General features: G+C 37.1%; 3 protein-coding genes across 7 annotated transcripts; 2 read left to right on the top strand and 1 right to left on the bottom strand.

Annotated features, from left to right (window-relative positions):
• The first annotated feature begins 267 nt into the window (after nt 1-267).
• On the top strand, nt 268-4,894 carry cfap73 (cilia and flagella associated protein 73). The gene is made up of 7 exons (XM_067440231.1): nt 268-378; nt 556-667; nt 779-883; nt 1,004-1,204; nt 2,910-3,125; nt 3,749-3,904; nt 4,048-4,894. Exons 1-7 carry the CDS (start codon nt 329-331, stop codon nt 4,135-4,137), a joined length of 930 nt encoding a protein of 309 aa, XP_067296332.1. The 5' UTR covers nt 268-328; the 3' UTR covers nt 4,138-4,894.
• Nucleotides 4,895-4,990: 96 nt separating this feature from the next.
• On the bottom strand, nt 4,991-9,008 carry iqcd (IQ motif containing D). Of its 4 annotated transcripts, none has more exons than XM_067440228.1 (5): nt 8,891-9,008; nt 8,006-8,662; nt 7,681-7,914; nt 7,527-7,598; nt 4,991-5,865 (listed from the first exon to the last, which is right to left on the bottom strand). In XM_067440228.1, exons 1-5 carry the CDS (start codon nt 8,918-8,920, stop codon nt 5,584-5,586), a joined length of 1,275 nt encoding a protein of 424 aa, XP_067296329.1. In that variant the 5' UTR covers nt 8,921-9,008; the 3' UTR covers nt 4,991-5,583. The 4 variants fall into 4 exon arrangements, with proteins under 4 accessions (XP_067296329.1, XP_067296330.1, XP_067296331.1 ...); XM_067440229.1 differs by having other exon boundaries at nt 8,006-8,687; nt 8,891-8,963; XM_067440230.1 differs by having other exon boundaries at nt 8,886-8,938.
• A 235-nt stretch (nt 9,009-9,243) lies between these two features.
• Nucleotides 9,244-25,597, top strand: tpcn1 (two pore segment channel 1). 2 transcript variants are annotated; one of them, XM_067439151.1, is made up of 26 exons: nt 9,244-9,766; nt 14,352-14,482; nt 14,602-14,778; nt 15,536-15,649; nt 15,765-15,895; nt 16,180-16,303; nt 16,395-16,453; nt 16,835-16,934; nt 17,035-17,151; nt 17,261-17,385; nt 17,542-17,590; nt 17,695-17,758; nt 17,875-17,919; nt 18,240-18,296; nt 18,441-18,494; nt 18,629-18,701; nt 18,788-18,895; nt 20,244-20,315; nt 20,396-20,485; nt 20,825-20,940; nt 21,043-21,089; nt 22,355-22,423; nt 22,850-22,946; nt 23,089-23,225; nt 23,324-23,404; nt 23,807-25,597. In XM_067439151.1, the coding sequence occupies exons 1-26, from the start codon at nt 9,688-9,690 to the stop codon at nt 23,906-23,908; spliced, it is 2,418 nt and encodes an 805-aa protein (XP_067295252.1). In that variant the 5' UTR covers nt 9,244-9,687; the 3' UTR covers nt 23,909-25,597. The 2 variants fall into 2 exon arrangements, with proteins under 2 accessions (XP_067295252.1, XP_067295251.1); XM_067439150.1 differs by lacking the exon at nt 9,244-9,766 and adding an exon at nt 12,980-14,245.
• The last annotated feature ends 986 nt before the right edge of the window (nt 25,598-26,583 follow it).

The raw sequence follows: 26,583 nt of genomic DNA, 5'->3' as shown, positions 1-26,583 counted from the left end.
AAAATAAAAAAATAAATTAGGCTAAACATATGGCTATAATATATAAAGGTAAACCTTTAGCCTATATTTTATATTTGTGCAATAAGCTTTTTTTTTTTTTTTTTTAAGTTTTTAAAAATGTGTGTTTTAAAACGACCTACTGTCTAATCACGACGTGAGATTGATTCCCATAAGGAAAAACAACAGTCTTTAGTAAAAATTGGAATAATAATCTGCCACTGGAGGGCAACAGAGAAAAACCGGAAAACGCTTTCTTTTTTTGTTGCTGTGGAAACGACAAGCGCTAAAAGTTTCGTTTGTCTAGAAAGCTTTTTGTGGAACTGAAAAGATGAATTTGGAGGATTACTTTCAGTCGGTTTTTAAAGAACGACTCTCATTGTAAGTAACTTATACGTAATTTATTACACCCCAAATCTTCTTTTTTTTAGAACCACTAATGTTATGTGTCGTTATGGCCACAAATTCAGAGTCGTTGGATAAAAATAGTGATTTGCACGTAACGTTATTAGCAGACTACTGTGTAACTAGATATTGTTCAAATGTTCAAACCTTTAGAAATAAGGCCGTACAGAAGGATTTGACGGATATGAATACAAGCGTAATGCAACTTCTGGAGATGCGCGAGGAGTGCGCGAGCCTGACCAGAGCACTGGAAGCGCAGAAAGAGGTTGTATGAAAAAACTTTACTACCGTATAATTTACTGTATTTACTTGTTCACTGTTTCGGTTTAAATGAGTGTATTTCCCTGCTCCGTGTGCTTGTGTGTGATTTTGTTAGGAGATGCAGATCAAGCGAGAGAGTTTAAGCGAGAGAGACGAAACCATTAAGAAAGAGGAAGAGAAACTGAAGAAATCCATACTGAAATATAACAAGTTTTTGCAAGTAAAACAATATTCTAAAACAACTAGGCTATATGGATATCTAAAGAAATGTTTAAACTGACTCTTTAGTAACCATTGTGTGTGTGCGTTTGTGTGTGTGTGTGTGTTTCTTTCCCTTAAGGAAAATGATGCCAGACGGTTGCGAGCAATAAAGAAAGCAGAGGCAGAGAGAGCTCAAATCAGACTGAAAGAATTGGAGATTCAGAAGCTAAAGACAGAGAATGACGCCCTGCAGGCACGTAAAAAGCTTCTGGAGGAACGTGTTGCAAAAACCATATGCTACCAAGAGTTTCTGGAAAGAGCTGCAAAAAAGTCTGGAAAGGTAGTCGTTATATTTTAAGTACTGCTGTGTCTGGAATGGGGAAAGGTACTGAAACAACTCAGAGAAACTGTCAAGCTGTCTGGTCTGCCTCATTTGACAGAGTAGGACAGAGAAGGTCTGCTTGTAAATACAGTCTTGCTCAAAAGTATACACACCCCTTGCAGAATCTGTGAAATGTGAATAATTCATATTTTATAATTCATCCAGAAGGAAACACGATATATTAAGAGCCTGGGGGAGGGGGGACTTTTTGAATTTTGACATCAAGGTAAATTGTATTTAATTTGTCTTCCGGAAAATATGTAAGTATCTTCTGTTGCTTCTGAAGGGCAGTGCAATTATATTTCAAAAAAATAAGAAAAAATTGGAAATTACCTCCTTTATAAAAGTTTTTACACTTCGGCTCTTGATGAAGTGTGTTTCCTTCTGGATCATCAGTGAATGTTTGAACCTTTTTTTAATAGTTGTGTTTGAGTCCCTTAATTCTCCCTTCGCTACGAGTTTGATTGACAGGCGCTCTGACCAATCACAAAGCCGATATTGTACGCCCCACATTGCTATCCGCCATTTGTCCGACAAACAAACCTCATCGCTTAGTACACTGATGTTGTTTTTAATGTGAAAAATGGTAAAAATATGCTCGTATGGGACTTGCAACGCAGGCAGCAGGTATCCAGAAAGGCTTGTCGATGTAGTTTCATCCGTTCCCAAAACCTGCCCGAAATCCTCATTTGTCATTTCAGACAATGCTCTACACAAATTTCATGTCTGACTTGTGTCATACAAGTCTAGCTTACTGGTACAGTAATTTATACCACAGTAATTTACATGGTTTATCATATTTGGTAGTTATATACTTATTTACAAAGCGTGAAAAACAACACACCTGTCATTGTAGTGACAGAAGATGGGTTTCCGTTTTCGGTTCGCCTTCACCTCTAACGTTACAACAGCTGTTTCGGGCTGCGGTGTCATTTTTCTGCCACTGTTGGCTTGTGGAGGACTGGCCTGTCATACTGGTAATATTTGGGCTTTACAGAGGTCCAGGGTATAGATAAGACCAACTGCATGAGCACAGAAACCTACCACACATTATGTCCTTACAGCACACTTAATAATGTTACGGTTGTTAGCTAAAAAGAGGCTGAAAAACTAAAGAATGTGCAGGACCTGGAGGATTTTTTTAAAGAAGGATGTGCAGTTTAACTGCTCAGGACAAACAAGGGACTCGATGACAACCATTACAAAACAAAACAAAAAACGGCCATGTTCATCGAGGTAAAGACACTAAGGAAGGGGTGTGTAAACTTTTGAACAAGACAATATATGAATTGCAACACCAGCCAGGGTTCCCACGGGCCATTACAAAGTCTAAAGATTCAATACCATTATAAAAGCTTCAGCAATTATAATTGATACTGTAGATGACAATCTGTCATTTGATCAGTCACATTACATCCACTTATACATGTTAGATTTAAACTTTAAATAAGCACTGTTACATGTTTTAAGATGTGTAAAAAATGTTTTATCTAAAAACATTTGCAGCAACCCTGAACTCTCAATATGGCAGTTGTACGTACACTAGAGGAATTATAAGGCTGTTATTTTTTAATGTTTGATAAAATGTTAATATCTAAAATATTGTTTAGTGATGTTACACTTTTTCTTCCCCTTTCTTTTTCTTTTTTTAATGAAATTTGAGAATATTGCTCAAGTCATTGACCGTCTTCAAACACTCCGGTCCATCCACAAGGAACTTCTAGTAAACCAGACTGCGTTAGAGAAAGAGAGAGAGAGGACAAACCAGGAACTGATACTGTACATAAATAAACAGCGGCCTGTTCTCCTGCACTGTAACAACCAACTGCACCAGCAACAGACGCAGCTAGACAACATACGCTTAGAAGCATACAAATGGGTAAAAACACACACACACACACAGACACACACACACACACACAGACACACACACACACACACACACACACACACATGTTGGTCTATGTGGTTTACAGGGACTCTCCATAGGCGTAATGGTTTTTATACTGTACAAACCGTATTTTCTATCCCCTTACACTGCCCCTGCCCCTAAACCTACCCATCACAGGAAACATTCTGCATTTTTACTTTCTCAAAAAAACATCATTTAGTATGTTTTTAAGGCCATTTGAATTATGAGGACATTTGATATTTCCTCATAAACCACATTTATAGTGTAATACCAGTGTAATACCCATGTAGTTATACAAATTTGTGTCCTCATAAACCACATAAACAGGCTCACACACACACACACACACACACACACACAGACACACACACACAGACACACACACACACACACACACACACACACACACACACACACACACACACACACACACACACACACACACACACACACACACACACACACACATTTTTAGAGGGTAAGTGTGTTAATGTACATACACAAAAAGACACAGATGCCACTGTGGCATCTCTGTCCTCTGTATCATTCTGTCTCCTAAGATTACAGACTATTATTCATGTATTCAACAGGAATTAAAACTGAAGCACTTCCATTCCACTGCAGCAAAAGAGATTCTCCTTTTTGCTCAGCTAAAGACCACGATCCATAACATTTATCAAATGATCACACATTACACCAAGAGAGTCTCTGTGGATACAAATGACACCTTCAAGCAGTTGGAAATGGTGAATAATGCAAACTTGAATGTACCAATATTTGTTGTTGTTGATGTTTGTTTTATTTTATTAAAATAAGGTATGTAAAGTTCTTGTGAGAGCAAATGCTGTGGTGAATAAATTTTTTTTTTTTTTTGTAATTTCCCCTCCAGATTCAGAAATATTTTCAGCTTATGGGAGCCATAGATGATGATCTAAAGTTCAACATTATGATAATGCCGAATCGAACTGAAGGAGATTAAGACCCAAGCTCTGAGGATGTATAACAGCTGAAAATTACCAGATGTGCCAAAGCTAAATAAACATCATCACCTGACCACCTTTATGACACGATTATGCACTGGGGTGGGAGGGGCAGCAGGGATACTAATGGAGATTAAAAGAATGATTCATTTTAAGAGTTTTCACTTTTAATTAATCAGTGAAATATTATCAAAGCATATTGCCTTATTTTTTCTTAAGAGGCTTGTTACCGACAGTGAATAAAATATAAAAAATTATTGCGACTTTTATCAATCAATCAATCAATCAATCAATCAATCAATCAATCAATCAATCAATCAAACAATCAATCAATCAATCAATCAATGTTTATTTATAGAGCAAATTTAAACACAACCAAGTTCGACCAAAGTGCTGTACAAGGTATAAAAGAAAAACAAGAAAATAAAGAAGTAAAAGAACAAGAACAGGCACACAAATAAACAATCATAAATAAACAAGGGGAGCCAAGATAGCATACTAGCCAGTGTTAAAACCCAATGAAAATAAATATGTCTTGAGATAAGATTTAAACAAATTAAGAGAAGGAGAGACCCTAATGTAGGGAGGAAGGCCATTCCAAAATTTGGGTCCAGCAGTAGCGAAAGCACAATCGCTGGGATTTTTATCATTTTAACTCTGTGTAGGGTACTGTCAGTAGGCCACGGTCACGTTTTTATCTCCCTTTGTGACTTATTGAGTTATAAAGTCAGAATTGCACGATATAAACAAATTGTACGTTATTGTTTATATATATATATATATATATATATATATATATATATATATATATATATATATATATATATATATATATATATATATATATATATATATATATATATAATCAGAATTGCAGGATATAAACTTGCAATTGTGAGAAAAATATTTAGAATTGTTAGATAAAAAAAGTCGCAATTACCTTTTGTATTTTTTACACCATGGTGGAAACAAGCTTCCATCTGTAAAAAATTAAGAGACCACTTAACATTGATTTAACTGGCCTCTTAATTTTTTCCAGAGCTGTATTTAGATATACTGCATAGGCTGCATTTTTCATGTTTCATACGCCATTGTTTCTAAAGGCTGGACTAAACACTAGGCATCTTACACTTGCATGACAAACGAAAATGTGTTTCGAAATCTGCTCAAAATATCAAACATCAGAGTCTGTGGCCTATATAGACTATGAGATTTTCTGTGAAATCTGCAGATTGCCTCTGACTTTTGGCAACTTGCGTTGACTTTTTTAGATGTCAAATTGGGTAAAAAATATGGCTAAAAGTATTATCAAAAGATGAATGTGAACACTTCTAAATGCTTTATGAGTCTCAGTCACAGTGGGCTTTATTGATTTCATTTATCTAATAACATAGGAGTAATAACAGTGATTATCAGTGAATCTTGCTTTCATTTCTAGTTCGCTTTCATTTCCCTTTTTTACCCTTTCCTTTCTTTCCTTTCTTGGGCTTTGCACTAGCTTTCATGGCCTTGCGCACACAAAAGCCTTTCCAGTAGGCCTGAATAATAGTGGCAGCTTGGCTCTGCATCTCTCTTTCTTTTTCCTGCTGTTCTGCCTTCTCCTGAGCCTCCTGTCGCTCCTGCATAATCTGGGAGTACTCCAGGTTCATAATTGCAAAAAGTTCCTCCAGGCCTCTCAGCTCTGTCTTATCCTTCTCATGCATGCTTGTCATTTCCTCCAACTCAGTCTAGACACACATATACACATACAGCATCAAATACATGTATGCATAAAGACGACCTACATTTAAATACTAAAATACACAGTGATGCATTTTATTTGTTTTAATGTATTTCAAATACAATACTGTTAAAAAGTTTGGGGTCTGTAATATTTTTGTATAACAAGATGTTTGTAAACTCATATGCTCACCAAGGCTACATTTATTTAATCAAAATACGGTAAAACCAATTATATTGTGATATATTATTAAAATTTAAAATAACTATTCTCTATTTTCTGACACAAATATTTCTTGTGTATTTTATTCCTGTGATGGCAAAGCTGAATTTTCAGCATCATTACTCAAGTCTTCAGTATTATATAAACCTCCAGAAATCATTCTAAAATGCTTATTTGCTGCTTATTTCTTATTATTAGGGTTGAAAATGGTTTTGCTTAATTTTCTTTTTTTTCTTTTCTTTTTTTTTTTTGTGGAAACATTTTTTTCCCCCTCAGGATTCTTTGATGAATGAAGAACATCATTTATTTGAATATATATTTTTGTAACAATGAAAAATTCTTTACTGTCTCTTTTGGTCAAATGAATGGTAAATAAAAGTATGGAGAGTGGGACAGCTGCAACATGGCTTATTTCTTCAATCAGAAATGAGCTAGAGAGATTTTATTCATATATATTGCCAGAAGAAAGCAGCAACATGTGATCATTCATACTGCACGTTAAAATAAAAAATAAAAAAAGAAAGTTGTCTGTTTGCGTAAAGTCATCATTTTAATCAGTGTTTTCTTACAAAAAGGGATAGCTAGCATGTGCCAAAGTTATTGTATCAAGCTAACATAGCAAGTTTTATCATGGCTGTCAATGTATTGCCAACACGGTAACACATGATAACACATCACAGTTGATGTAAAATCTTGTCATAACAAAAATTATAATTGTATGTATTAATAAATAACCCCTTTTAAAAGTCAGGTATATCCCCCTTTTTATTTAATAAAGTTTTTAGTAAAAACCTAGGCATACATTTGACATGTTCTTTGTTTTCAGTATGCCACAAAAAAGGAAATGGACAACAGACAGGAGTGTCCCATGTTAGCAGCGAACATAATGAAGCATTATGACGAGTCAAAAGCCATTTGCCACATAACCTTGAAAGAATATAATAACATTATCTTTCATAGAAGTATTATTACATTTCAGTGTGTTGATTTTGATACAAAAAATATTTTGTAGTTCAAATTTATTGTAATTCTCCAAAAACTAGTTACTTGAAAATGTTTTCCCCCCTTTTAGCCTACTAGACCGTTCACGGCAAGAACAATAACTATAAAATAACTATATTAGCTTCCACACCAATGGACTATATTTGAATGAATGTTGCAATTGCCCCTATGGCTTGTTTCAACCATCCTCTGTTATGTGGTCAGTTGCAACATTGACTGGTCTATTCAAGTATATAATATATTATCATATACACAGATGTTGCAGCAGTGTGGGTGGGTAACTGACACAATTCTGACTTCCCAGAAAATCGGTTGCAACCGTCCCCACTCTCCCCTAATTATTTCAAGAAACATAACCTATCTTACTGAGCCCAAACTTTTGAACAGTATATACAATATTCAAAAAATTGCATCAAACAAAGACCATGCTAGATCAATGTCTACCTGTTTCTCTCCCATTTCAGCATCATATTTCTGGATCAAGTTCTCTATCTCTGTTTCTTCCTTGTATTTTTTCTGCAAATCAAAAAATAATAACATTTACAATAAAATGATCATGCCTGTAGTCATTAACTGGATGAACCCAGAGTGCGCACACCTTTCGTAGTTCCAGTTCTCTCTCTCTGTTTGCTGCAATCACATTATTAAGCTGAGCTCTCAGGTGATTGGCCTCCTGCAGCATACGAGCTCTCTTCCCCTCTGAAGTTTTCTTGTCTGATTGGCTCTGTTTCTCAGCGTCCTGCTGAGTTCGGGCAACAGACTCTTCCAAACCCTTTTCCATCTGATGCAGTGAGTTCCTTAGCTGGTGCACTTTATTATTCAACACAGAGATCTGAGTGAGAGCCAGACAGATAAAGAATGTAAGAAAAGGAGTTTGGAGAACTCATTCATCTGTGACGATTGCTCCTTATGGTGCATCTCACCTCTGTATCCTTGGCTTTTATTGCCATTGCAACCTCTTTGTCCAGTGAGTCCATCAGTTCCTGGTTGGCTGAGTGACACAGACTAACTTCCAGCATCACCTCTCTGCGTTCTTTCTCCTCCACAGGAGTTGTGAGGAGCCTCTCCAAAACGACCTCCCTCAACTCACACAGGCCATCTTTCAGCTTCTCAGACCACATCTCTTGCCCTGTGTTAAGTTCTATCCCCTTTAGCACCTCTTTTGTGGTTGGAGTTGCCCTAAATAGCCGCACAATGTTACGAAAGGAGTCCTGAACTGCTTTTGCTGATTTGGCTAGTTGTTCCCTTTGTTCAACACTCCCATCAAGCACCATTGCTTGGTACTTTTCCTCAAGCCTGTGGTGCTCTTTAAGGGCCCTCACTGCCTCCTCTCCTAGGCTCGGCAAAAGTGCCTCTGGACATTTCAACAAAGTCCGTAGAAGAGAGGCTGTCTCCATCTGATTAATGCACTCATCTAGTACCCCGAAAATGAGCTTTGCTTCCCGAGATGATAGAGTCTTTCTGGAGGGCTTGATGGTCTTTAAAAGGTCTGCCTTAGTTTTGTTTGGAATGGTGGCTGCATCTGATAGTCTGTCTTCAAAAAGGAGATCATCTAATTTTGAGCCCATCATTAAAGGTCTCTTTGATTGAATAAGGGAGAGAAAACTATTCACACACCAAATAAACAGATCATCTTCGTTAGCAACACCACTAACAATATAGATTAAAAAATAAATGAATAATGAAAACAAGATTTTGAAAGACATTAGAAACAGAAGGGTCTTTAAAATACCTAAGTACACAAATGTTTTAATTTGAATTATAAAAACAGTTTTGAATTAAAATTTAAATAGCATGTTATACATCACCGTGTTATTCTTTTTGGTAGAAATCCGCATTCACTTAATTAGAGTCACACACTCAAATTCTGTTGTTGTTTATACCAGTTACCACGACAACCGTTGGCATGACATTCTTATATTCGGCTCCTTCAACCCTCCACTTCAGTGATCCACTCCAGCAAAGGACAAAATTAGAAAACTCATTGATGATTTACTGTATGTGTGTGGAAAAAAAAAACTTTCCTGTATGTATTTCATAAACGTCATATTATCAATAAATTAAATTAAATGTTTGGCACAAGGTACGTTTTCACATAGTGGCTTTTATTGTGACATTTCAGGGCATTTCATCTGGGGTTTATCTCTGCGGTCATAAACGGCACTGCCGTAAAAAGACGTAACGACAGAGCCTCCTGCTTGACGGCGGCGGTTCTTTTATTTATAATGTTAAAAGCGCGATTAAATCGCATTTTTCTGCCCTATAAAGTTACATTAGTTTATTATTAGTTTGGAAAGCAGCAATATACTTTGCGCTTGTGATGGTATTTTAATAACAGCCGACGATAATGACGTAAACAAAGAGACTCAGAGAGAAACAGAGATGTTTTGATTATGTTTCGTTTAACTTAGATGTTTAAAGTTAAATTAAAACACATTTGAGCATAAACGCACTCAGCTTGGTGTTTGGAGACAATAACGCGGTTTCTGTAACTCGTGTCGTGTAGCGCAAGTTTCTCTGTAACGCTGAAAGCTTAGTTTATTGCACATAGAGACTCAGTGTCCCCTTAAACTGGTCCTCTCGTCGCCGTGTCTGATTCGGCGGGATGGCGGACGGGGACGACGATGTTCCGCTAATTCTGACCTGGGACGAAGCGAGCAGCGAACTGCTGGAGGAGGAAGAGAGTGAGTATACCTGTCCTTATCATTCAGCTGACACTTCTCATGCAATAATATTCTGCCACCTTACATGAGCTTTACTGGCGGTAAAGCAGGACTGCGTGCAGGCCAGTGCAGACCTTTAAACGGGGTGCATTAAAGGCATTCACCCGCCTTCTAAAGATCTGTCATCGTGTTCTGTGTGCAACATCCTGAGTGAGTTCTGTCACTGGCATCTCTGTCCTGGGTCCGAGCTGTCAGATAATGTAGATGAGGAAGTTTAAAACTTTTTCATGCCAAGGACCGTAAATATAATGGATAAATGTATCCTGCGAAGTGGCTGCCTATTTTCAAGTAGGCTATAAAGAGAAACATTTTAAGCGTGATATACTAAAGACAACATTACAACATCAATATATTTGATATCTTACTGTTAAAAACAACCAGTGATGTCAATAGAACAATATAACTATAAAGATAATTTATTAGATTCTCTGAATTGTCCATAACTCCCCTCTTGCAGGTCACTGGTGTTCCAGTCTGGACAGACATTTGAAAACTTCTGCTGTTGGGTGTCACTTAATTAGCAGTGATTAACAGTGATATTCTTACAGGAATGTTGATTAGTAGGCCTACAGATACTACAGGTTAAGCTGCTCCAACCTCATCGTTAACCCTCAGACTTCCATCATGTGGATAGCAAAGATGGCCATTTAAATAGTGTGAGTTCCAAACACTGACTCAAGAGGGCTCTGCAGTCAAACATTTCCCTAATTGTTGACTTACATTATTGACATTCCTTATGCGCTGGGAGATGATTTGCAGGCCTTCTGCATAGGCATAATTTACGGTTTTAGAGCTTTCCCCACACCGCTTTGTAAAGATTTTCTAATGTTGAATTTAATTTCATCAGTGTGTCTGTGTCAGCAGCAGTCCACTGGAGTGCATATGCGTTTGAAATCGAATGATTTTCATGCATTGTTGACAATCCAGTTTTTACTTGGAACTGAACAAATTATCTTCTACAATCAGTGGCTGGTTGCATAAACCGCTAAGACTAGTCTTTCAAGTTAAATTGGCCATTCATTGTTTTCTTTAAGACTGTTCATAACTTAGTTCACCCAAAAATGAAAATGCTCTCATCCTTTAGTCACGCACAAGGTGTTCCAAACCTGTATGAATTTCTCTCTTCTGCTAAACACAAAGGAAGATATTTGGAAGAACGCTTGTAACCAAGCAAATGTTGACTACTACAGTAGTCAATGGCTGCCGAGATCTGCTTGGTTTCAAACATTCTTCTAAAAATCTTCCTTTGTGTTCAACAGAAGAGAGAAATTCATACAGTAAGATAGAAATTCAACTTGATGCTGACTAAATGATGACAGAATTAAAATTTTAGGGTGAACTAACCCTTAACTCAGGTCCTTAAAAATGTAGATTGGTCTAATTTGATACCGAAAAGTCAGATTTTTCTGCCCCTTGACTAACTGCTTGTGGGTCATACTATATCTTAAGAATAGTCTTAAGATAATGACCATGTTAATGCATCTTGCCCCAGATTTACAGATATCAGTATTTATTCTTTTGGTGTGAAGGTGTGAAGGCCATACATCTGAAGCCAGTCTTGGTGAATATAAGTATTATGTATTAGTATTATTATATTTATATAAGTAGGATAGTTCCCACAAAAATGAAAATTGGATATTTATCTGCTTATCCCCAGGGCATCCAAGATGTAGATATCCTTGTTTTTCCAACTGTTGCACTGTGCCAGTCATAAATGCATGTTAATGGGGTGTAATTATATAAGTTAAAGTTAAAAAAAAGCATGCGCAAACAATTTCTAATTAAACCCTGCGGCTCGTGTCAACACATTGATGTCTTAAGATACAAAACAATCAATTTGTGTGAGAATCCGGACAGTATTTATATCATTTTTTTCCCTCAAATACAACACTATGTCCAACAGCCCCATACGTATTGCTTATGTTCTTCTTAAGGCGTCTTTACACAGCTGCGTTAAAGCTGCTATGCGCCTGCTCAAAATTCAGTCTAAAGATGCAATGTCGCTCAAAAGTTAGTCTAAATTATATCTGCTTTAACCCACCTCAGCCTCTAGAATCAAAGTATGCAGTTAAAATGACTTTGTTAATGCATGTATGCCATATTTCTGAGCAGCATTAAAAAAGTATATGTAAAGACACCTAAATGCCACTTCAGAAACACATCTATGACAACTTTGCAGTGTAAATTTGGAATAAGTGCTATGTTAAGAACTGTGGTAAGATAGAGATCATTTTGGTGTATGGCTGAAAATGGTTTAAAATTCACTAGTGAGATGCTGCACTCTAGTGCTATTGTGTGGTATTGCATTTTGGTGAAAATATATACAAACATTATACGATTCAATAACCAACATACTATTTTTGTTTGGTCTGATTTCTGGTGAAGGACACTGTGAAGTACTGTCACTTTAAGAGTGAAGTATAACAACCCCAACGGTCATGTGTTTAAGTGTCCAATACAGCAGCATACCAGCTTTTGTACCTCACACACACAGACAGGGGAGTTTAAATGCTGTGTCAGCCTTATGACAGATACAACGCTGTTTGTGGCCCCCTGTCCACTCCCATCCTGCACGCACGCAGTCCATGGCCTTGTGTCAAAACTGTTTGTTAGTGATGAGAGCTGGATGCCTGACTATTTTAAGGACATGAATGTTAATCGTAGTGCTTTTTTGGGGATTTGACTTTTCTTCCTTCTTTAGTTAACCAAGAAAATTCTGAGACTAACTTCATAATTAAAAAAACAACAACAACGTAAGGACACCGTTTGTCTTTTGGGGTTCCAGGACAGCCAGCGCTTAATTTTTGAGGAAAGAAGCTGACGTGAATGTCAGATGCCTTTGCTTCCTCATTCTGCCTCAAGCTTCTGTCTCAAAATGTTTTTCGTTGTCATGGTGAAGATTGTTTGGACATTTTAAATTCTGTGCTTTTATTAACAACCAGTTCAGATCTCTGCTCATCAGTTTGGCTTTGTTTCTTGGCGTATGAAGGAAATTAGGAACTAGACTGGAAAGAAACTATCAGTGCTGTCTGTCTCTTTTGTTCGCTCTTGCTCTGCTAGGAACTTATTGATCATACAGAGCAAAAGCCACACTGTTGTTGTCATGTGCATACTCAATAAGAGCTGTTTACAGACAGCTGTGGGTCAATGAACTGATCGGCAGTGAAGTAACTCATTCAATCAGTGTTTGGTCAAACTAAAAGCTCTCACTGTTTGTGATTTAATGGGCATGGCATTAAATTACCAGGCTGTGGCCTGACAGATAGTTTAAAAGGGTGTTAGTGGATTCATTTTATATTCACTGCTTAGTGCTTACAGAGAAGCAATGGTAAGTATAAATCGGAAAAATGAATTGAAACTTTTTACTTCCCTCTGGGTCAAATGAAGCTCTCAGCTTGGTAGATTTGTTCAGCAGTGCCCTACATCTCAAAGGACAGCTGTGTTTTTGAGCTTGGAAAAAAAGGACTAAAATGGACACAATATAGAGGATATAGCACAGGAAATAGAAGATGACACGGAAAAGAGGAGGCTATGACAGAGAGACTGAAACCAAACTGATTGGGATGGCTGAAAAAGGGACTAGTGTCAGATGAAGCAACTTCGAGGTTCTGAAGGACGTTCTCACGGTGTTTGGGACTGATACAAAATCCACTGGACTATCTATTCAACTGCTGGGTTGCACTGCGATTTCTGAACCATCAACAGCCTCTCCTTCCCACACATCCTTTGAAAGAGAGGAAATGTCCAGAGTGGAATCCTTTTGGAATATTAAGATTTTTGGGATTCAATGAAATGTTTGGAGTCCAGTCAGTGTTTTGGGAAGCATCTCTGAAGTGCATTTGTTCACATTTTAGAGTGTCTTTGAATGTCTAAATCTTTTTGATGTCATTGAAAGTAACCTTAATCTATTTTTCACTTTATTATGTACAGTTTTGTGCGTATTTCTTATGTTTTTTTACACTAAAAGAGACATTTTTATGTAATTAATTTAGTTAGTTTTAGCTTAGAAACACATTATTAGCAAATGTTTTTTAGTCTTTCTTAATAAAAGGTAATCAAATGAATGTATGAAGGTGCAGAAAGAGAGATGTGGAGTTTTAAAGTAGCGTTTGGCCTGATGTGACTTTTTTTTGGATACTGTGTCGTCTTTGGAGGAATCGTAAGCATCACCGCAGGATTCTGTTCTGCTTTCGGAGCGTTGGCCGCAGCAGCTGCAACTGGCACAATGAAACTTGCATGTGCGAGTGCATTGTTTATAATTAACCCTTGCAGTGCCAAAAACTGCTTGACCAGTTACAAGCTCTATGTCTGACAACTGGGACGTGGGGCCGATCACAGGGGCTGCCATGGAAATCAGTAGTACAGTTGACAGCATGAGTGGACTAACGCATGATAGGCCAGTCCAAACATCCTCCCTCTGCCCACAGTTTGCGTCTGTCGGTATGTCATCAAAATGTGCTAAAAACCAAACTGTCTCAAAAACCGTTCTACGTTAATGCTTATTTTATATTGAGAAATCGTTTAACTTTTGTCTTTCTCTACACAGATGGGGCAGGAAATTATGATATTGTAAATAATGTCGTCATTCCGACCCCAGGAGCACCAGACCCCAGGGCCCAGAATTCTTTGCGGCAGAGTTGGGAAATGAACTACCAGGAAGCAGCAATATACCTGCAGGTCATCTTTTAAATCTCCACACACTCAATGAAGCAGCTAAATAGACGCAGATGATCACAAACAAACACTCAGAGCTAATTATAATTCTCTATTTTCCTTTTGTCTGTGTTTGTCCTCAGGAGGGAGAGAATAATGACAAGTTTTTCACTCATCCGCGAAGTGCCCACGCGCTCAGCGCCTACCTGTTTGCACACAATCACCTTTTCTATGTGATGGAGCTGCTGACTGCGGTGTTACTCATGCTTCTGTCCCTCTCAGAGGCCCCTGCCGTCCCCTTCCTCCGCTTGGACGTCTATGTATGTGAATTCTACTTGCATTTGTGCATAAACTACCGGTCAAAAGTTTGGGGTCAGTAAGACTTTATGCCTTTGAAAGAAATTAAAAAAATTATTCAGCAAAGATGTATTAAATTGATCAAAAGGGACAGTGAAGAATTCTACTTTTTTACAAATGAGTTGTAATTCAAATAAATGCAGCCTTGGTGAGCATAAAGGACTTTGAAAAATATTCACAAATCTTACCGACCCCAAACTTTTGAATGGTAGTGTATGTGTGTAAAGTCATATTGGGACGATACTTGCTTCTCATGTGGACTTCTTTAAAAATAAATGTGCATGGCACCTTAGTGATAAAATGTCTTATGCTAAATAAAAAAATGCTTGGAATAATGAGAATAAATTAATATTTAATGTAGTAATAATATCCTATTTATTATTTGATTGTTTAAATATAGGAAAATAGACAGGTTATAGTTGGAATGATTTTCTGTCTTACATTTTATCTCTCGAAATGATGGATGTCATTTAAAAAAAAAAGTGGAAATTAGCGGAAAAAAATACTCCAGCATTTCAGTAATAAAAGTGTACATCTTTAAAATACATCTAAATTACAGCGACGCTAAGAAGTTATTACATAGTGCTTGGCAATGGTCAAAATGGATTTTAACAGTCAAGTTTGAATTAATCTTTTCTTTTAAACTCTTTAGTTTAAGTATTTAAACGACTAAGTACTTGTACACAAACACTTAAAACTGTGTATTTTTGTTTGTGTCAGATTCATGCGACACTGGAGTTACTGGCATTGGCGACGGTGGCATTTGAGTTGGGTATGAAACTCAGATGGCTTGGCTTTCGCACATTTATACAGCATAAAAGGACAATGGTGAAGGTGTGTGCATTTTTGTAATAGGCTGTTCTTTTTATCAGGATGCATGATAGATTCATATTCACAGAAGATCAGCTCAATAATCCTTCTATCCTCTCTTGATTTGTGTGCTTTTCAGACATGTGTCCTGTTTCTTCAGTTCGTTGAGGCGATTGTGGTCTTAGTCCGGCAGACATCTCACCTGCGTGTAACAAGAGCCCTGCGGCCGATCTTTTTGGTGGACTGCCGTTACTGTGGAGCCGTTCGCAGGCATATTATTAATATTATTATTATTGTTATAATAATTTCTTAATTATTATTAGATTAAAAGTTTACTGCTGGTTATAATTATACATGATTACCGATAGTTAAATATTGGTGTTTTTTTATTTTGTTGCTTTTTCTGAGACCTTATAAAAGCAATAAGCTGCCTGAGGCCATGCGCATGACTTTTTTTTTCTAAAACCATGGGAAAATTGCTGTATAGCATGTCCTTGACTGGATACATTGTAGTGATATTCTGACACTCTATCTCTGTTTCTGTCCTCTCTTAGAAACCTGAGGCAGATATTTCAGTCTCTTCCTCCCTTCATTGATATTCTTCTGCTGTTGCTTTTCTTCATGGTCATCTTTGCCATCTTAGGATTTTGCTTGTTCTCAGCCAACCCAGCTGACCCGGTTAGTGCGTCACAGTCACACTCACCTTTGTGTTCCACATGTTTCTCTATCTCTCACACACATACAAACTCTCTTTTTTCTCGCTTCACAGTATTTTAGCACACTTGAGAACAGCATAGTGAGTCTGTTTGTCCTTCTGACCACTGCAAAGTAAGTACCCTCATTCTGCACATATCCTGGTTAAGATAACATGACTCTGAGTCTCAGTGGGGTTGTTTCATGTCTTCCTGTAACTGAGCTAGTAATCCAGATGTTATCAATTCAAACCCCTGGAGTTTTTTTGAACTAGAGAACTAAGGGGAACTAGAGAATTTCTCAGATCCTCTGTTGTCATTATGCCCTTGAGCAAAGTACTTAACTCCAGGCTGCTGTAGTCAGACTGTCACGGTTCTAATATAGTAAAAGTCAGTTTCAATAAGAAAGTTTGCAATAATCATTTACTAAATGAATCATAGTTAACTATTAATTTATAAAGACTTCAGAGTCTTTAGTAGATTTATAAGTTCTTCCATCTTTTATTTTCTTCACTAGTTTTCCAGATGTGATGATGCCAGCATATTCAAAGAATCGTTGGTCATGCATTTTCTTCATTGTGTATCTGTCCATCGAGCTTTACTTCATCATGAATCTGGTCAGTAATGAACAACATTTTTAGAATTTTTGGAAATGGTCTTTTGCTGCAGTGTGACCTAGTCTTTACATTGAGTTTGCTATTCTTTTTTGTCTCGCAGCTCCTGGCGGTAGTTTTTGACACCTTTAATGGAGTCGAGAAGATGAAATTCAAATCTCTGCTTTTACACAAGCGATCTGCCATCGAGCACGCCTTCCAGCTGCTGGTTAGTCGGCAGGTGAGATTTATACAGTTAACACTCTTTCCCATCTCTTGATTTTTCATGGCTGAAGCCTTGTGTACTTTGTGAATAATGTAATACATCTACATGTGTGTCTTTTATTTAGAGGCCAGATGGAGTGTCTTTGAAGCAGTTTGATGGACTGATGCGATTCTATCGTCCACGAATGACTGTACGGGATCGTTTTCTCACCTTCAAAGCTCTCAATTATTCAGACTCAACCATGCTAAGGTACACACACACACACACACACACACACACACACACACACACACACACACACACACACACACACACACACACACACACAAAGTGCATACACTTACATTCTTTTGATTATTTTAACAGATGATGTGTTCTTAAGGTGTATTTGTGCTTGTGTTTTAGTCTCCAGGACTTTTATAAGTTTTATGAAGTGATTGGACTCAAATGGAAGGTCAGATTTCACATACCGTCACATGATTATACTCCCAGCGTGAATGTTAAATCCTCTTGAGCCAGAACATCTGGTGTGTGTGTGTGTGTGTGTGTGTGTTGCAGGCTCGACGGAGTGGGGAGCACTGGTTTGATGATCTTCCTCACACAGCATTCCTCATTTTCAAAGGTTGTATTAGTTATGGTATTTTACACTTTAATAATCTGCTTAGAATGACCAGATACATTTATGATTAGTTGGAATCAAATATTTTCTTCCATAATATATATATATTTTTTTAACAGGAATCAACTTAGTTGTGAAATCCAAAGCTTTTCAATATGCAATGTGTAAGTAATATTTATTTAATAGCTTGTTGTATTAACCCTTTAGATATTAACGTGAAATACCTGATCAGAATAGACATTCCTTGAAACTGGTTCAACTAACACCTTTTGGGTTAGTTGAAAAAATTGTATTTAAAAAATGTAAAATTTGTCTGATATTCTTTTCAGTGAAAATTCTTTTTAGTCCTCTTATATTATTATATACTGTATCATTCAAACGCCCTAAACTTTTAAATGACTGCATCACTTGCAAATCACTTGCACTATATTTATTACAATATTTCTAATGATACTGTCTATTTTTCATGATTGACCTGTAACAGATCTGGTAGTAGCAGTTAATGGCATCTGGATCCTAGTGGAGACAAACATGTTAAATGGTAAGATCTGCTTAGGGTATGGGGTGCAGCTGTATTGCATTTCTAGATAATTCTATGAATTCACCATTCAGAAACACTAGTAAACATAGGAAGGAGTTTTCTCTGTTTGAATTTGGCTCTCGGTGAGCTCTTCTCTCTTCACAGATGGTGTCTCGTGGACTCGTGTTGTCCCCTGGAGTTACATTGTTTTCCTCACAAGTAGGTGTAAATTGTTTAAAATTAAATCATTAGTAAATCCAAATATAAATGTCTTAATGAATATGAGTTCCATTAAAAAAATATATATATATATATGTTTATTTATCCCCTGCTGATGTGTCTGTGGAATGAAGTTTATGGAATTGAGGTCTTGTTGAAGATCACAGGCCTTGGTCCAATGACATATTTCAGCTCCGGATGGAACCTGTAGGTACACACACGTAAATTCATATAAGCACTAACACACACACATGCAAATGGCCTAACTGCTGGTTGTTTGCCTTTATTTACAGCTTTGATTTCTCAGTAACAGTATTTGCCTTTCTGGGATTGATTGCTCTGGCCTTTGACATGGAGCCATTCTACTTCATTGTGGTGTTGAGACCTCTTCAGCTCCTCCGGTGTGTGTACTTATTTGTGTTTTGGTGTATTTTGGTTTGCATATACAGTATATTGCCAAAAGCTCCAAATCATTGAATTCAGGTGTTGCAATCACTTCCATGGCCACAGGTGTATAAAATCAAGCTTCTAGGCATGCAGACGACTTCTACAAACATTTGTAAAAGAATGGATCGCTCTCAGGAGCTCAGTGAATTAAAGCATCATATCGTGATAGGTTGTCACCTGTCCAATAAGTCCATTTGTGAAATCTCCTCACTACTAAATATTCCACTCTCAACTTTTAGTGGTATTATAACAAAGTGGAAGTAATTGGGAACAACAGCAACACAGCCACAGCCACAGTGGTACACCACGTAAAATCACAGAGTGGGGCCAGCGCATGCTGAGGCGCACAGTGTGCAGAAGTCAACAATTTTTTGCAGTCATTAACTACAGATCTCCAAACTTTTTGTGGCCTTCAGATTAGCTCAATAACAGTATGTAGAGAGCTTCATGGAATGGGGTTCAGTGGATGAGCAGCTGCATCCAAGCCTTAAATCTCCAAGTGCAATGCAAAGAGTCGGATGCAGTGGCATGTTTTCTGGAGTGACAAGTCCTGCTTCTGTCTGGCAATCCGATGGACGAGTCTGGGTTTGGCGATTGCCAGGAGAACGATACTTGCCTGACTGCATTGTACAAAGTGTTGTTTTTCAGGGGTTGGGCTCTTAGTTTCAATGAAAGAAACTCTTAATGCTTCAGCATGCCAAGACATTTTGGACAATTTCAAGCTCTAAACTTGACAGTTTGGGGATGGCCCCTTCCTGTTCCAACATGATTGCGCACCATTGCACAAAGCAAGGTCCATAAAGACATCCACGAGTTTGGTGTGGAGGAACTTGACTGACCTGCCTGATTCCTGACCTCAATGGTGAATTATGATGATTTAGAGCGGAGACTGTGAGCCAGGCCTTCTCATCCAACATCAGTGCCTGACTTCATAAATATGCTTCTAGAAGAATGGTCAAAAATTCCCATAAACACACTCCAAGACCTTGTGGAAAGCCTGTGCATGTAAAGGCAGGCATCCCAAAACCTTTGGCAATATAGTGTAGTTATTAATTATTCAATTTGTTGACTGAATTGAAAATCTGAAGAAGAAAAAAAGAAATAATCTGTCAATTTCGAAAAACGACAAATTTTTACCCCACTGTACATAACACCTGCAGTGTAATGAATTGTTTATTTGTAACTCCATCATTTTGTGTTAATCTTTTATTTTTATTTTACTCCATATTTTCATCAGTCATAGCTATAGATAGTTTCCCTTTTTAACAGAGTTTAATAGTTTTTTTCCTATTTCTTGTCAAGGATGTTTAAAATTAAGCAGCGCTATCGGAACGTTCTGGACACAATGTTTGAACTGTTCCCACGTATGGCCAGGTACAGAAATAATAATTCATTTCAGCTCATTACTAACAGATGAAGGATCGTCTCTCATAACACTCTCTCTGTCTCTGTAGTCTAGGTCTGACTCTGATTATCTTCTATTATTCTTTTGCCATCGTTGGAATGGAGTTTTTTGCGGGGGTTGTTTATCCAAACTGCTGCAGGTAAGTTCTTCTGAATCACCATAAATGTATTTCTTTTGCAAAAATCAAAACAGACTCAACATCACCTTACATTTATCCATATTTATAAATATAACATGATCTACTACTGCTTTCTTGATACATAGTGAAAGAATAGTTGAAATAAAATAATTTACTTACCCTCATGCTATTCCAAGTGCGGTGTTCTTCTGTGCAACACAAAAGGAGACATTTTGAAGAATGTAAATGAAAGTACAACATATTCAGTAGATGCCAAGCTACAAAAATGAGAGAAAATCATCATAAACGATTCTCATTGAATAACGGTGTTTTCGATTGTATGTTCTCTGCCTCACAAAGAAATAGCACAGTTGCTGACTCGTATCGCCAGGAAAATGTGACCATTGGTAACCGAACCGTGCTAGAAGAAGGATATTACTATCTCAATAACTTCGATAACATCCTAAGTAGCTTTGGTATGTGCACATACTCTTACACTCCTGAGGAAATATACACTCCTCTCATGTCAGTTTTGTGTTATTTGTAACTGAGTTTTTTTTTCCTCTGCCATGTTTCAGTCACTCTTTTTGAGCTAACAGTGGTGAACAACTGGTACATCACTATGGTGAGTGTAAATGCACACAAACACATAAAACATGATATCAGAGGCCTGTACCATGATGGTAGTTGAACAAACTAGGGATTTTGATTTTTTTTTAAATATTGGGTTTGAAATAAATTAGGGTTATTTATTCTAAAGCTTATTTTTATTATATTATATTAAATTTTAGGCCAGAGGAGAACTGGTACTCTGACTGAGTCGGGTTTCTCCCTTGTCACTGTCGCCTTTGACCAAATCAAATTTTGTTTGCAATAATGTCCTGTTTAACACTGTGAAGCTGCTTGGAAACAATCGTCATTGTAAAAGCGCTATATAAATAAAGTTCGATTGATTGTTTGATGTGTAATGGATTATGGGTATAATAATCAATACATCAATAATATCTAAATCATAGCTGTTTAGTCTGCATGAGCGCAAGTTGCGATGGACACTGCTAAAAGCCAAACCAAACCTTCGTGGTGCCTAAAACCCAGGGTGCAATCTAAACTAAAACATAACTGGATAGCCACCATAAACCGGCTTCATGGTAAAGGCCCCAGATGTTCCCTCAGTAAAAAGTTTGTATTATTTTGGTTGGTGTGGGTATGTGGTGCCCCCTGCTGTTTATTGGAATTTAAAGTGATAGTTCACCCAGAAATTATCCCATGATTTACTCATACTAAATTCATCCTAGGTGTATGACATTCTTCTTTCAGATGAATAAAATCAGAGTTATATTAAAAATGTCCTGGCTCTTCCAAGCTTTATAATGGCAGTTACTGTTGGGTCATTTTTGAAGTCCATAAAAGGGCATCTGTCTGTAATAAAAGTGCTCCCCACGGCTACAGAGGGTTAAAAAAGGCCTTTTAAAGTGAAGCGATGCATTTGTGTAAGAAAAATATACACATTTAAAACCTTATTAACATTTTTTTATATAACTTTGATTGTGTTTGTCTAAAAGAAGAATGTAATATACACCTAGGATGGCTTGAGTGGGAGCAAATCATGGAGTCATTTTCATTTTTGGGTGAACTAACACTTTAACGTCTATTTGTCAGTCAGCAGATTGTTATGTATCGTTATGTATCTGCCCATGTCATTTGGGTACATTGTGTAAACCTTACATAAAAATGTTGCTTTACATGAATTAGAAGTAATGCTAACATCTCTTAGTGTGCAGTATGTGCAGTGTTTGTTTGTAGCAGAAGCCTATGGATATGAACCAGCCAGTAAATGAGCGTCTGACTATCATTTGTACTTATTGATGCCTTCGAACCCTGTTTTCACAGGAAGGTGTGACATCAGAAACAACTCACTGGACTCGCCTTTATTTCATGACCTTTTACATTGTCACCATGGTAAGGGAATGTGTATGTCAGTAAATCAGGGTTATAAGTAAAAATATGAAAATAATTTTGTTAAAAAAATTGGTAAATTTGTTTAGTTGAGCTAAAAAATTAAATAACATAGAAAAATGTGTAACTAAACGGAAATTTGAATAGTTGCCTTGTAAGTTTATGTTGAAAATATAGAATTTAAATAAACTTATACTACCGGTATATAATACTAAAATAACACTGCTGGAAAAAATATGGATGTTATTTCATGTAGTTTCTCAATTAATATTACACAAAAGGTGCATGTTTATTGTTTAATACTCATGGATACAATTAGGATGATTTGTCGCACTGCTGTTATCAGCTACCTGTGTGTTAAAAACCTGATTTAGTGATTGAGCTCTGTGTTGTTTTGATTGTGAATGCCTGTGTGTTTGTGTGATGCAGGTTGTCATGACGATAATCGTGGCCTTCATACTGGATGCATTTCTCTTTAGGATGAACTACAGTCGGAAGAACAGAGAGCCGCTGGACGACCCAGAAGGTTTTGAATGTTTGGAGTCCTGTTCATATGATGACAATGAGTGTGACTGGGACCGCTGAGATCTAAAAATACTGTGTGTGTGTGTGTGTGTGTGTGTGTGTGTGTGTGTGTGTGTGTGTGTGTGTGTGTGTGTGTGTAATAGATGAAAAGGGGATTGTATTTGAGACAGAGGTGTCTCAGACTGAAGCTCTACAGACTGTGGAATTGTATAAACACACACTGGGCGTCACCAACCTAAACTCACTGCAGGACATGTGTGTGGCTCTGGAGCGAAGCGGGGTGAGCACATGTACACAGGCTGTGTTCAGAGCACTTCATTTATGTTTTTTCGTTAGATTCATTGAACTCTAACGGATCGTTTTTGTCTTTGCTCACAGCACTCCTCATTAGTATTTCAGGGTCGAAGGTCACGTACCAAGAGTGACCTCAGCATGAAGATGTACGAGGAGGAGATTCAGGTACTTGCGTCACACATGGATAGGAACACGTGTTTAAAATAAAAAAAACTTTTGAATTAGCATAAATAGTGTTGATGTCATAAAAAGTGATGTGTTAACCAGATTTTTTTTTACATTAGTTTTAAGTAAAGCACTCCCAAATGGTTCTCTTATTGGATCAGAACACGAAATGGTAATATATCAAGACAGCTGTTTATAGAAGGATATGCCCATTGCCCAAGTGGAAACTTGGAAAGTTGTGCGAAAGAAAAATAAATGCTACCTAAAGTTATTTCACTGATATCACGTTCTGTTATAAAAAGTTGTATGTTGAGCCAAATGTGATGTGTTTGGCTCAGAATCAACATTTCCACATAGGCGATGGTATGTTTGTGTAAAGTGGTTGTTTCTTTTTGTCTGCAGGAATGGTACGAGGAATATTCCAGGACAAACCTTCAGCCTGATGAGACATTCCACAGAGAACTGGACAGCCCTGAAGCCAATGCCTCAAACAGTATTAACTAACACACACTCTGAACACTGCTTCAGCATTACCTAACACACTCACTCATACCTCTGAGGGACCGTAAGACCGTCTTCCTCCCATCGATGGAAAGCACAGGTGTTCCCCATGACCACTACATTCTCCCTCCTTCCACATGGAGACCCACAGAACTCCTTTACTTAAAGCCTTATTCCCCAAAAAACCTTAAGGTTCCGTGGCCAATCAGGGAAGCTTGCAGACCAATCGTGTGGCATGCACTAGGTCCAGGAACCTTCCTTTTCTTCCATGAAATGCACCTCATGACATTTGCCTTTTGGTGGGTGGATCTTGAATGATTCAGACTCTCTCATGGATTTGACAAATGGAGCACAGTGATTGAATGTTTCTGTGGGAGATTAATCAGAACTGAATGTGAGGATTTTAGCACTAAGTGACTTGTGTCTTTTTTCACAGTCTGAGGTATTGCTTAACCAACAGATAAAAGATTATAGTAATATACTAATGCTGTTTTTAAACTAAAGCTGCTTTTTGCTGGAACCTTTGGACCTATAGAGAGGCTTATTTTATCGTTATATATAAATATATACATGCAAATTAAACATATGTCAGATGCAGGTAAAGGGATGGTTCACCCAGAAAATAAAATTCTGTCATAATTTACTCACCTAATAATTTGGTTGTTACAAATCTTTTTTTCCTTCTGAGCACATTTTGAAAAACATTGGTAACCAGACCAATTTGACGGTACCCATTGACTTCCATAGTGAGAAGAAAAACTTACTGTGGAAGTCAATGACTACTGTCATCTGTCTGGATACCAACGTTCTTCAAAATATATCTTCTTTTGTGTTCAACAGAAAAAAATACAAGTTTGGAACAACTTGAGGGGGAGTACATGATTAATTTTTTGGGTGAACTATCTATCCCTTTAAGAGTCAAGTATTTAAAATATGTTTTAATACATTCACTTTTTTCACTCAGCATGGGCTGGTTTCCCAGACGTGTTAATTTTGGACTGATAAATGTTAGAAAACCAGCCCTAGACCTTTCAGTTCATTCAAACTACTGTCTTGTCACATATAAACACTTTTTTTTTTTTCTTTGTTTGGGGTCAGTATTGTTTTAGGCATGAATTAGTCATTTTACACACAAGCACATTTTTATTCCACCTACAGTCTAATTCATTTGGCTCTCAGAGTAAATAAAAATGTTTCGAAATCCACATTTTCTTTTGTGTGAAACCATAGGTGACAAAGGGAACACATTTAGCCTTAATTGCTTATGGTTTTTTGCACGGTACTTTAAAACTCTTATTTATTTATTTACATTGTTAAACAAATTTTATGTACATCTCTTATTTGCTTTACTATTTTACATTGTATTAATTATTTTCTTGATGCTTTTAACAGGGTGCATTCATGCAAAATCCTCATATATCATTGTTTGCTCATGTCTTAGAGCATCTGACCTGGAGTTAATCATAAATGTGTTCAAGAAGTTCAGTCACTTCATCACAGTAGGTTGTTTAATTGCACTGAAGGATGTGCAGCCTTGATGTTCCAAACACAAGGGAACATGATGCATGTGACATCAAACCACACCAGCTCCTCTAATACTGTAGGACTTTACCTGTGTTTCAGTTCTCTGTTCTTGTACCTTTGTAAATGTATAATAATGACAGGTCTAGTAAATGATACATTTTAATGAAACCTTTTTTCTTTTGCATTTGTTAATAGTTTTTGTATTTTATTATATATATCTAATCATACATTTTATATATATATATATATATTCAGCATTGTCTTCTCTTCCCTGTTTGTTTTCAATCCTCAAATAAAGATTCAAACAGTTGTGAATCAGCGGATTGATTCATGATTCGGATCGCCAATGTCACGTAATTTCCGCAGTTGGAGGCAGTTTGACACGCGATCCAAATCATGAATCAATCCGTTGATTCACAACCATTTGAATCTTTGTTTGAGGATTGACAACAAGCAGGGAAGAGAAGACAATGCTGAATAAAGTTGTAGTTTTTGTGATTTTTTTTTTTTTTTGGACCAAAATATATTTTCGATGCTTCAAGAGATTCTAAATAACTAACTGATGTCACATGACTTTTGAATGTTGAATGACTTTTCTGTTTCTTTCGCACACTCCCCGACAGAGTGATTTAAGGATGTTTGTTTGTTACAAGACAGCAGGAGGCAGTGCAGAGTCGGGGTCCTTCATAGCAGGGAACTTGAGATCTGTCCTCGTGTATTGCGTGTAAGGATCTTATTTGTTTGTTTCCCTCTGGTTGTCATCACCTTTGAACCATTTTTCCCCCTTCCCTGATGCTCCAGTGATAGTAAGGCGATACCTGTTTTCTGGAAGTTCTAATATGTCCAATCTGTGATGTCAGACATTCAGTTGAGGGTATCAAATATTGGAAGCGACTTATACTGTAGATATTCTTCTAAATAACAAAAACACTTTAAGTTTTCATGCCCCATAGAGCGATGCCATTTCAGTCTATTATATCAAATTCATCTATTATAGAATGTCATGTTCCTGGTTTTAATGTTAGTACAGATCTTTCCCTATGACGCAATGTTTTCATGAAGCACAGCAGGGGGTTTCTGGATTATTTATTTGTTTTCTTTTGTTTAGTATAGAACATTTATTTTGTTCGATATTTTATTGTAAACTGGTTTAA

This window comes from Pseudorasbora parva, chromosome 3 (assembly GCF_024679245.1).
Source record: "Pseudorasbora parva isolate DD20220531a chromosome 3, ASM2467924v1, whole genome shotgun sequence".
NCBI lineage: Eukaryota > Metazoa > Chordata > Actinopteri > Cypriniformes > Gobionidae > Pseudorasbora > Pseudorasbora parva.
The sequence above is the reverse complement of the archived record's forward strand: the minus strand, read 5'-3'. Positions and strand labels throughout refer to the sequence as shown.